General features: G+C 46.4%; 1 protein-coding gene and 1 long non-coding RNA gene across 2 annotated transcripts; one reads left to right on the top strand and one right to left on the bottom strand.

Annotated features, from left to right (window-relative positions):
* Nucleotides 1-1486: 1486 nt before the first annotated feature.
* LOC127303700 (WAT1-related protein At5g64700) lies at nucleotides 1487-3584 on the top strand. The gene is made up of 7 exons (XM_051334410.1): nucleotides 1487-1796; nucleotides 1879-1941; nucleotides 2082-2195; nucleotides 2263-2503; nucleotides 2623-2781; nucleotides 2904-3055; nucleotides 3249-3584. The coding sequence occupies exons 1-7, from the start codon at nucleotides 1606-1608 to the stop codon at nucleotides 3397-3399; spliced, it is 1071 nt and encodes a 356-aa protein (XP_051190370.1). The 5' UTR covers nucleotides 1487-1605; the 3' UTR covers nucleotides 3400-3584.
* Nucleotides 2134-11035, bottom strand: LOC139838579 (uncharacterized). The gene is made up of 3 exons (XR_011755962.1): nucleotides 10678-11035; nucleotides 9555-9664; nucleotides 2134-2487 (listed from the first exon to the last, which is right to left on the bottom strand). It is a non-coding gene; the product is annotated as an uncharacterized lncRNA (long non-coding RNA).
* Between the last annotated feature and the right edge of the window lie 1174 nt (nucleotides 11036-12209).

Here is a 12209-nt window from a genome sequence, read left to right on the forward strand (position 1 = left end):
ATTATGTGTCGTTGATTTAGGCAAAATGTTGCAATGAATCCGCGACAAGTAATTTTGATCGGAGGGAGTAGGTTAAGTGAGTTGAAGATAAGTCCCTGAATTGCTTGTCACCAAGACCCCATCATTTCTGTTGCCATCATTAAATGTTATTACTTCCATTAATTCATATGCAGACTGTACCTCTTTCCTGGAGTATGACATTCAGATACCTTGAAACTGGAAGTTGGCACTAGGCAAAAGACCTGATAACATGATATGGATGGCTATGCATCAAATATTCATGTCAATATCATGTTGTTGTTTTTCCACCTTGTGGCTGCCATTTCTGTCTTAGGACTTCTAGATTAACCTCGGACTCTTCTTTTTCCAATTTTATGACGGAGTCATCACTCATAAGTCATGCCAAGGCAGTTCATCCAACTTCCATGTCCAACTACGTGCTGCATTGCAACTTTGCGAGTGAACTTTCTTCAACATAAGTGACTTTGTGATGGACTATAGGGGCAATTAATTAGCAGACAGAGTGAAGCCCAAAAAATTGACGCAGATGCTATCAAGCTATGTTACACCTTAATGAGTTGAAATATCTCTCAAAACTCCAATATCATGTTTTGTGCATTAGCAACCCCCAAACTGAAGTGAGGTGCTTAGAAAATATGACACCGTTGGTCTTCTATCAATCGTCGATTGACTGATGTTATACCAATATATTCAAATAAACTTGTTCCTTTATTTGAATCATTGACATTTGATTGTCTTTCGTAATATGATTACGTTTGTTGCGTGGCATGGTTAAGGCATGAGGAATATTTGCTAAACCTTTTATGTGCTTCTCGATTTCTCATGCACTTGCAGAATTCACAACATTATTACCCCCTCCTGTTACATAATTCTTGTCGTCATTTTATTTCATAATTGAGCTAAAACCACAATGAACTAAAACGATGAAAAAGTATGAAAGGGAGGGGATATTATTTTTATTTGTAGTTTTTTTAGCGAAGTGTCACATTTAGATAGGATATATTTGTTATTCAATAATTTAGTTACAATTATATTTATAAATTAACCGTTACTTGAAATTTTAATAAGATACTTTTATCTAATAATACTAGACTTTATATTTTATATGTGCAATGGACGATTACTAGTGCTCAATAAAATTGGTAAGATTAGGACCTCAAGCTATCATCTCGAAGTTTTGAGCTAACCTATGAGGTGACATCAGTGAAAGAGGGCGCAATACCTATGAGGTCGCGAGATAGAGTCGCCATCACAAAGGATTCAGTCAATCATGTCCCTATTCTACCACTCTCAAACAAGAGAGGCAGTTTCCACATCAGTAGTACGTAGTGATCTCTGTGACCCTATCAAGTCGTTAATAGGTCGTACATATCCCTCAGATCTAAATCAAGAAATTAGAGGCTGAAGACATGAGTATACATAGATATATGTACATGCACGCCACCATTGCTCACCCTCGCGCATACAGAATGACAAAATAAATTTGTTAGAGCCAGCACTCTAGTAGCTTAGCTCGAAAGCTACCTCAGTGTGTTTGTCTATAATTACAAACGCTCGTCTTGTCGTGACTGGCGAGACTCATACATGAGGAGCGCCATGAACTTGAAGGAATGGCGGCCGGCCTTGTTCATGGTACTGGTCCAAATTTTCACAAGCGGTCAGGTGTTGCTCACCAAGGTGGTGGTGGACGGCGGGTCATTCGTGTGGACCTTGCTCGCCTACCGATTCTTCCTTGGCGCCATCTTGGCTCTCCCCTTGGCTATGTTCTTTGAGAAGTTAGCTCTAACTATTATTCTTTGTTAACATATGTGTCTGCTCTTTCTTGATATTTAACAAGAAACATTTGGTAATATGTAGAGGCAAGTTGAAGGAGCTTAAATTGAAGGCATTCATATGGATTTTCACCAGTGCACTTGTTGGGTAAGTAGAATTATTTATTTCCATTACACTGGTATAAGTAGAATTATTTATTTTCATTACACTGCTCTTCATATCTCACTTGAGCAATAGTTTTGGTAAATATGTATGAAAAGCTAATATATATTGTTGGTTACTTCTAGATTCACAATTCCTGGTTTGTACTACATTGCCCTCGGAGATACATCGCCGGGATACGCAATAAACTTCTATAACATCATCCCGATCGCCACGTTCATACTCGCGGTCCTTTTCAGGTAAACAAGACGAGAACACACCCATGAGAGAGATGTTGGGGCAAACTGACTGTTTTCAAATTTCCAGGAAGGAACCACTACACATGAGGAGCCTGGTGGGGAACATAAAAATTGCCGGAACCCTAGTCTGTGTTGGAGGCACATTGGTGATCAGCCTATACAAGGGTAAGGAGCTGCACCTCTGGCCAACCAACATCGTTGGCTACCACCCTAAGCAAGCAGGAACTGCGTTTGGGCACCACCATGTGCGTGGAACCGTCTTGCTCATCACCACCTGCCTCGGCATCGCCATCTGGTACACAATGCAGGTACACATAAGTCACTACTGCAAAATTGCAAATAATTACAATTAAGTAACTTACTCTCATTAGATTATTCTTAAGCAGTGGCAAATAATTAATATTACATGTGAGTTTCCTATGAACAGGCTCAGATGCTAAAAGTGTTTCCATACAAGTATTGGTCGACAGTGTGTTCGTGCTTCGTGGGGAGCATCCAAATGGCTGTCGTGGGGATTATCCTGAACCGACAAAAGGCGACATGGGAGCTCAAATGGAACATGAGCTTGCTCACCATTGTGTACTCGGTAAACCTATTTATTTTGATGTGCATCAGTTTGTAGCTCTCGAAGCCTGCTTGCCAAGATTACTACCTCTGGCTGCCGAGCAGTTTGTACCTCACAGTTGAACGAGCTATTTTTGGGTGCAGGCGATACTCAATACTACTGCCAAGTTTGTGATGATCTCGTGGGTCGTCACGCAGCGCGGTCCAACCTACCCATCCATGTTTGGTGCCGTGTCCGTGTTCTTCACTACTGTTCTTGACTCGCTACTTCTTGGCCATGATCTCTCTGTTGGGAGGTATGCTTGCCAATTATCCAATTATTTTTCATGAATTTAAATACTTGATAGGCTGTTTGGATCAAATTGTATTTTTGAAGAAAGAAACATATAGGCGAAGATATGCTTTGCCAATGCCTAACATTGTTTTTTCCAAATATAATTGAAGATTTTCCTTGGAAATAACACATTTGCTCTGCTTATATGCATGCAGTATCCTCGGTATCTTTATGATTCTAGCAGGGCTCTACCTTTTCCTATGGGGAAAGAGAAAAGAATCGGTGTCTCTGGGTGAAGAAAACCCGAAGGAAGAAATGCAGTTTCAGAGTGGAGATGAGAACAACAGATCGGTATCCAACGTATGATTTGCTTTGTCTAGCGATATAAAAAGGGATTGTCCAAAATTCTTTGTATGTATGAAAAACAGAAAGAAAAAAATTGTATGATCTATATATACATATGCTAGAAAAAATGTATTAAGTGTCTTTATTGTAGTTGGTGTTATTCAAGCCATCTAATGAAGCCACAAAATGGCATTAATTAATTCTAAGTTTAGTACTCTCTCTGTCTTTCTGTATTGAGCAATCACAGCATTTTGAGGTAAATCCTTGACTAATAATTTGACTTACAAAATATGAGTTATATGTAGCCAAAAGTATGCCACTACATGCATATTTGAAATATGTTTTCAACAATGTGTATTTTTTTGTGTCATATAACTTATATTTTATCGGTTAAATTATTAGCTAGAGTTTCGCCTCGAAATGTGTAGTATCGTTCGTATATAAAAATGCTCTTTGATTTTAGGAAATACTTTTGTACTTACACGCATGAGTGTGAGTGTTTTCATCACCGTCTGGTTTGCTTTGACGTTCGTATAAAAGTAGGAGAGAGAGAGAGAGAGAGAGAGCTATTTTTCATTTACCACGGCGAGCGGGAATCTCGAGAAATAAATCGATGGTCCAGAACACACATACACATCCCATGCGTTTGTACAAAATCCATTCTCTTTGATTTTGTCTACCAAAACAAAGTCCCTCAAACATTAAGGACATCTCCAAAGTGTTAGAATATGTAATAAGTCTTTATATTTTATGTTTTTGCACCTAATACGTATGTGTATTGGTGTCTCCCTCTGTACAAACTCTTGACCACGTTCGGTCCTATATGTAACACGTAACCGATGGGAGACGACCCCATCGTTCCAACCCTAAAACACAATATGGTATCAGAGCATTGCTCTTCCCCGACATCATAGCTGCCGCCGCCGCTGACTCTCAGCCGATGCCGCCGCCGCCGCCTACAAAAACCTCGCGAGCCGCAGATTGACTGTCGCCGCCTCTCTACAACCAAGAAAACCCGCCGCCGTCGTCGATGTACCCGCAGCCACCACCGCCGGCCCTACGAACCAATCACAAAACCTTCCGTCGTCGACGCCCCTTCCCAGTTTCGACATCTATACATCCCAAACCGAACAATCCACACCACACCACCAAACCCTAAGCCTAGATCGATCTGATCATGGGTTCTTCCTCTACCAACTCGCTCTCTGGCCTGACCGCTGCCCTCGGTGCACCGCCTGCGCAGCATCTCACGCGCGGCAATTTTCTGCTATGGAAAGCTCTCGTGTTCCCGGCGTTCTGTGGTGCTAATGTCATGGCGCTGCTAGAAGGCAAGGATGTTGCTCCGGCCAAGATGGTTGAGATCGAGGATGCAGATCACAAGAAGATGCTGTGATTGACACGGTTTCTTGGAGAAAGGAGTAGTTCACAGAATAACTAACTCATGAACTCGATAACACGGTCATGTAACAACATGGTAATACTTCTAGAAAGACAACTAGAATATCACGAACCACCGGTATATCACTGAGTTCGAGAGGGGATCTTGCTTTACAAAGCAACCGATGTGGTCTTAAGAGCTTTGGCATAACCTAACTCTTTGACCGAATATGTGAGCCTGAACAAATGAACTTGGCAGCACAATCAAACTTCCCTTAGTAATTAGCGAACCAATCATGCTAAGAATGACATCAACGTCCTTGGATTTCGAAGCAATAAGAATTGCTAAGAAAATCTCGGACAGCCACATCAATAAGTACACCCCAACATTTCCAAGCGGACAGCTCAGAGGAAGGGTGGGTAAAGACGTGCAAGAGAATCACTTCATCAATAAGGCCATGATACACAACACGTCCTCATGATATAGAAGAGGGTGATACTCCAAGGTAGAACAGAACAGAAGCTAATGAGGCCTCTTAATCTGCGGATTACAACACTTTGACCAAGTCCTAGAAATGGACAAGGTACTGGAGTTTGTTTCTCCTGACATACCGAAATGGAAGTTCTTGATGAACCACAAGAGTAATATACACTGGAGACACCAATGCACATTTACACTTGGCTGCTAACTAGCAGACAAAGGTCAAAAAGTAACTAAAGAAGAAGAACACGATCAGGATCAGAATTCCTGAGAGGTAGATGCACAAGTTAACACTCTTGGGAAACTCATGCTAAGAAGGGAGGTGTGGCAGAGTCACAGACATAGATAAGGGACTCACAAAGAGCACTCTTGTCGTGATCCATTTGTTTCGATGAAAGAACCTCTGCGATAGCTAGTGGAAGGAAAAGATCTTTAGAGAGTGGATTCGGTGTTCAGGGGGGTACGTGCGCACCCTCTCGTTACCTTTGGATTTGCTTTTAGATTCGTACTGTTCCGCAAAGACGTTAACAGCGACCTCACGGCGTGGAATATCTTTTTTTATTAACGAAGGGTTTCCAGATCTGTGCCGTAGAGCTGGCTTCGTTCCGCTTTCCACTCCATACACGCCCGCAACCAGAGCCATCCACGCAGCCATGGACGTCCGCCCAAGCTCCAGGACGCGACGAGGAGCCTGTCCGACGCAGATCCATGGCGTAGCCAGTCGTCCACTTGGCCGCCGGCCGTCGACCAGAGCTCAAACAGGCGTCGGGAATGCCCAAATCGATTCAAAGGTGGATGACGGCGCGGCCTTTTTGGTTCCGCTCGAAGGCGTGCGGCGGCAGTGGTCGCTCGATCCCGCCTAATCTCGCCGACGCCGCGCCGGTCTGCGAGTCGCCTCCTCTGTAGAGGCAACCCTCGGGCGAGCTCCTTCCTCCCCGCAGAGCTCCCCTCTCTCGCAGTTCACCCGAGCGGAATCGAACCAAATCGCATCAGCGAACGAGATCCCGTGCCCTCCAAACGGCGGACGAGGCGCGGCGGTGGACGGCGTCACGTCGGGATCTTGGGCGTCCGCCATTACCGCCGCCTTGAGCTCTGCAGCCTCGAGATTTTGGCTGCAATAGCTGGAGCACAGACGAATTCGAGCGCGGCGGCGCAGCCACGGTGGTTCGATGTGGAGGAGCCGCCTCGGGCGGGCTCAAATCGAGTCAACGGGGGACCGGTGGGCGACCATGGTGGCTCAAATCGCCATCGTCCTATTTGGCGAGCAGTGGACCGGTGCGGCCGGCACGGCGGCGAGCGCTCGCAGGCGAGTCGTGAGAACCAGGAACGGCGGCGCCCCGCACCTCAAGCTCGGCGCCTCCCGGTCCCCCGTTGACTCGATCTCGGCGCCCACCCAAGCTCCTACATGACGCGACGGGGAGCCTCCCATCCATGGCGTAGCCAGCCGTCCACATGGCACCCGGCGTCGACCATCGCGTCGGCCGGAGCCGGAGACGCCGAGACTGCCCAAAATCGATTCAAATGCAGACGATGCACGATTGTGGAAGCCGGCAACGGGGGCGACGCGGTGGTCTGCAGCGAGGCCGAGCAGAGGAGATCACCGGGGAGCTCGCAGGGACGTGGGAGGTGGAGGAGCGGTGGCGGCCGTCCCGAGCTCCATGGGCGGGCAGTGACTCAGTGAGAGAGAGAGGTGGGAGTAGATGAGGGTCACAAGCTCACGGCTGAAAATTAATGCTCCATGTGATCAATGTACTGTACCCTGCCTGAAAATACAGTCTCGTAGTGTCACGCACTCACGCCCATAATTGCTTTTTCTCTTCCATCTTTTGTCCCTATGCGCCATCGGAGAGGCTGAGACCCACACCAAACGAAGGGTTTCCTATCTAATTAGAAGGAAGAACGCAGTGGAGGAGGGGGGCGTGGTGGTGGGGCACTGCGGAGGAGGACTCTCGTGCTAACGGATTAATTGACGGCGTTAGACACGTGTCGAACAGCTAGGGGGTGCTCACGTACCCCCCTGATCACCGGGCTTCATCTTTATTGTCGCAATTCAACACGACAATAACCACAAGCTTGAAGGATAGCTTGATTTGATTTAGCCATCCCGATGTAATGTTTGAACATTAACACCAGTGTTCAATGGAATGGATCTTGGGTTAAAGGCCAGCTTCATGTACTAAGATTCATTAGAATCCAGCAAAATCGGGGACCTTTGGTTCAAGTCCAAGAGTTAAGAACCGAGAAAGGAGTAACTACTTACCAAGTGACACAAAGGACACTACGATGTAGTAATCACGGTGTAGCTTCTAGAAGTTATGCAAGGCTTCCAAACTACCCAAGAAAATAAAAAGGAAGCATACAAGGAGAAAGGAAACCTCGAAGCCTAGAACAGAATGATGTGTAACCCACAAAATAGAGAGATCATGATGGAAACAAATCTCTCCGTTGAAACAAAACAAAACAAAGAGGAAGCACAGAACACACAGGACTCTAGAGAACTCTGCACTAGGTCAACTGGTTTAGAAACGACATGCCCTTGAAGCACCTAAGTTTGAAAGACTAGATGAGATCGGAAAACTTTCAAATCAACACAAGGTAAGGCACCTTAGAATTAGAGCAATACCAGATAAGGAGTAAAAAGAAGCCTAATTAGATTTTCGCAAATACTTTAGAGCTTTCAAATAGTTTTCACAAACACTAGACTCAACATCGACCAAAAGAAAGGGTTTTCCTTACAGGCCGTCCTGCTCTGATACCAAAACCTGTGGCACCCCCGGGATCAGGGTTAGACAAATACCAGATCTTCGTCTGAATAAGCCTAACCTAGAGCTCGAGAGACTACAGTGAGAGAATCGGTAACACAACAGTGACTCTACGACTCCAAGAAGTAATACAAGCTCATAACTGAGCGAAGAACCAAAGTATTACAAGCAGAGGTCACTGACCTGACATACATCAATCAACGGAAGCGAAGTTATGCTATTAGACATAGCAAGATAGCAAAAGGCCTAAGAGGCCAGGAGCATAACGGCGACGTTCCAGCCCATAGATTCCAAGCTGCCACCTGGGAACCACAAGCTACTCGTCGATGTCGACTAGAAACCACCATCTGTCGGAGCAACATGCAAAGCTGAGTACAGAGACTCAGCAAGACTTAGTACAACCTTTTAGCAAAGCTGGTATGCGGGCTTTCTGTGGAGCTTCTTTTGCGTAAAGCCAGTTTTCCTTTGTAAGATAAGAGAGAAGGGAAGTTCGACTACTCAGAACCTTTAAAAGGGGATAAGAGAGCGACAACTCAATCTCTATTGATCATCATCTTGTATCCACCAATCTTCATCATCTCGAAACACTATCCTCGGATCACCCCCTCAACACCCGGAGAAGGCATCCGTAAACACACATTGTTTGCCAAGTTTTACGATTAGATTAAAGTTGTCTATGATCACAGAATCCATTCCCAAGTCGTCCGTAACCGTGGACACGGCTTTTCGAAAAGATTTAACCCTGCAGGGGTGCACAACTTTACCCACACGTGCCAACTGATTCTTAGTGCCAGAACATTAGCTCTCTTCCTTGGAGAGCCGGCAGAGAGTGGTTGACCACGACCTTTACCTTGCTGTCGCCGAGACCATGAGTCACGCGCTAAGGATTGTTCCGCCGTAACGGGTCAAGTCCCGAAGTCGGTCCTTAACGATGTGAGCCGAGGTGGGTTTCCCCAGAGGCCGCAACCCCCAGCCACCACGACCACGCTTACCTGCCTGTTATGTACCTTTACCCCCAAAGCAGAATGCAATGCATATGTCCAGATAACGCGCAAACTATGTGACTCATGGAATCTACTAGGCAAGTTAGTGAGTCGAGAGGGTACCATAATAGGGCCTCGTGTGGTTGTACGCTCGGTCTTGGTTCAAGAGGCGAGAACTCCGTTCCTATGATCGGCAGAAACGAAACAACCCACCACATCCCAATGTGGCCTCCCGTCTGAGCCTTTAATCATGTTTAACAACATCTCTACACTTACCACATCAACCTGTCATGCTAGATTCATTTCATTGTAAGACTCCAGTTCGAAGACCGGAGTAGTAGCGTAACATACTAAGCATGGCTAAGCATAAAGATATAAAGGCTCTAGCGATGTACACATGCCAAACCTAGTTATGCTAGGAGCAGTGGATCAGGGATTTGAAGCTACAAAAGTAGGACATGCAACAGATATGGTAACTCTATCTATCGATAAAAGACAGTTGAATCGCATGCAATATGAAGGAACCAGAGTAAAAGCATTTCAAAATCATATATGAACCAGGCTAGGGCTTGCCTTTGTCCCTGACAAACCAATCTGGATCTTCGATGCATGCTTGACTTGTTCGTCGTTGGACAATTATTGACCTTCGGTGATGTCGATCTTCATCGTCTCGGACTCGTGCTCTATTGATCGCGAAGAAGCAAATACCGGAAAGGTAAAGGACAATCAACACATGGCATTGATGCAATGCACATACAGCATACAAGGATGATGATATGACATATTAATGGTACTGAAAGTATTCCTATAACAAGATCATCAATTTAAATAGGGTTGGAATGCATAATAGATAGCAATTCCATAAAACCCCACCTACTAAGGAAAATGGTTCATTTGTTCTCCTATTATAAACAGTGTTCAAGTTTGTTAAGCATGCATGATACAGATATAAAGATATAGATCGTGTTTTTCTGAATATTTTGATATCTAGTATGTAATTTTCGGATAAACTATGAATTAGTTACGAATTTTATACGGTTGCACTTTTTCTGAAATTTCCGAAAAGGAGGAAAACGTTTTACAAAAGAGGGCAATAACTAGGTACTCTTCTCAGTTCAGTAATTTGTCAGCGATATGGTTTACTCTGGACTCGACTACACGTGCCCAAGCATGTACTGAACTTATCAACAACAGACACTTAGTGTGTGTGACTGAAACTAAATCACATGCCTAAACAGGCTATAGCTGTTCTAAAATTCAGAGTATGCATTACCTAGAGATTAGTATTCAGTTATGAGTTTATTTAAACATCACTCAAATATATGGAACTATCAGATGGTGTGACAGGAACAATTACTCACATGAAAAGTGTGTAGCGAAATATGGGTTTCTACATAACTGGTACTAGCCTCCATGACAAAACTCTGAACCAGATACGTGTTTGCAAGAAAAGAGCATGTAAAACTGAACCTATTCTCATCTCTGACCAAAACTATAACTGGAGCATGTGCAAATACAAACTCGGTACGTGTGTCAGTGCTTCCAGGCGTACAAACAAAATTGTTTCTGGAACAAGTATCGAACAACATGAAGCAGGAAACGGAAATCTTGCATACAGGGAATGGTATGAACATGGCGATGCCACTACCAGCTTCACCTCAACGAGTGGGAGAACAAAGAGGCTCTGCAGAACTACCTGCTCACCGTGAACGCCTTGGAGTGGCCGGAAATGTCGGACGGCAATGATACGGTTGGCCGCGGAACTCGACCGTGGTCGGGAAAGGCGCGGACGAAGAAGACGATTCACGGCTCCCGGCGTCGATTCCTTCCGCGAGGCAGAAGAGGATGACGAGGCGGAGCATCAGCTCTGGGAGGCTTGGAACTACGGGGCGCGGCGGCGGCCGGCGCTAGGGTTTCCGGGAGCTCGCAGAGAGGAGGAGAAAGAGAGCACGGGAGAGCAGGAGAGGATAGGGACGAGAGGAAGGGGCGTCGGCGTCCTTATCCTCGTCCAAGGGTGGTCGACGGCGGCGCGCATCCCCACCGGGATCGACGGCCGGGGTAGCTTGTCAGGATCCCGGCTCTGCCAGCAACACTCTTCTACATACAGACGGCCTGGATCGCTCCTTCCGACAATCGACGGCCAGGATGGCTTTACCTTTTTGAACCCCTTTTCGCGCCTTAAGCGTGTTTAACATGTAATCAACTCTGAATCTGTAATCAGCGTGGTCCTACTCTTCGGTTATAAAAGAGTAGGAGTGGGAGGATGGGAGGCACGCAATGAAAACCTAAGTTATTTTTCTCGCCATGTTTTACCTTTATTTACCTTAGCTGTCTAGATCTGAGCCGCCGGAGCTCCTCCTTCTTCCTCCTCTCCGGTCGACGCCGTCGGGAACCCCCGGGTCCTGACAAGGTGGTATCAGAGCGAGCAGACGAAGACAACACCCACCCTCCCTTACCCAACTCCATCACTTTACCCACCTCCATCCCCAACTTCCACCACCATGCCGTCCGACGCCAGATCGCGATCTACGTCGCGCGATCGCCGTGCCCGTGGCGAGGGCCGCGCCGCTACGACGGAGGACGACGACCCCGAGGACGAGCAACGCATGGCCCGACTTCCTCGCGAAGTTCGCGCCATCCGCCGCCGTCTGGACAGGCACGAACAAGCATCTGCCGACACATCTGCCGCCCTCGTCGCGATGCAAGGTGAGATGTCCCGTATGACCCAGATGCTCGCTGCCTTGTTTACCTCCATGTCGTGCGCTTCCGTTGCAGGGATTGCTGCATCCGAACAAACCAACCTTCCCACCACCCAAAGACACCTCCTTTCCACTCCTCCACCACAGCCCCAGGTCTCTCTGTCGCCGATCTTGGAAACCACCACACCGGCAGCGACGCCGGTTACCACCTTGCCCACACCGCCCCAATTCGGCGCCTTGACGCCGGAGAACCTACCACACCCAGCCTTTCCTCCAAAAGTCACAACATTTACGCCACACACTACACCAGTATACACTTACACAGCCCCTCTAGTCGCCACTTCCATTCCTACCACCTTACCACCTCCGATTCACCACATCCACCAGGTATCAAACCCAAACACTCACCCACAGATGTACCAGCAAACGTCTACCTACCAGCCAAAACCCTCCTCCGACCCCATCACCTCCCACAACCCATACTACACACAACAATACCACCCACCCTTCAGCCAAAACCAACAGTTCT

This window comes from Lolium perenne, chromosome 1 (assembly GCF_019359855.2).
Source record: "Lolium perenne isolate Kyuss_39 chromosome 1, Kyuss_2.0, whole genome shotgun sequence".
NCBI lineage: Eukaryota > Viridiplantae > Streptophyta > Magnoliopsida > Poales > Poaceae > Lolium > Lolium perenne.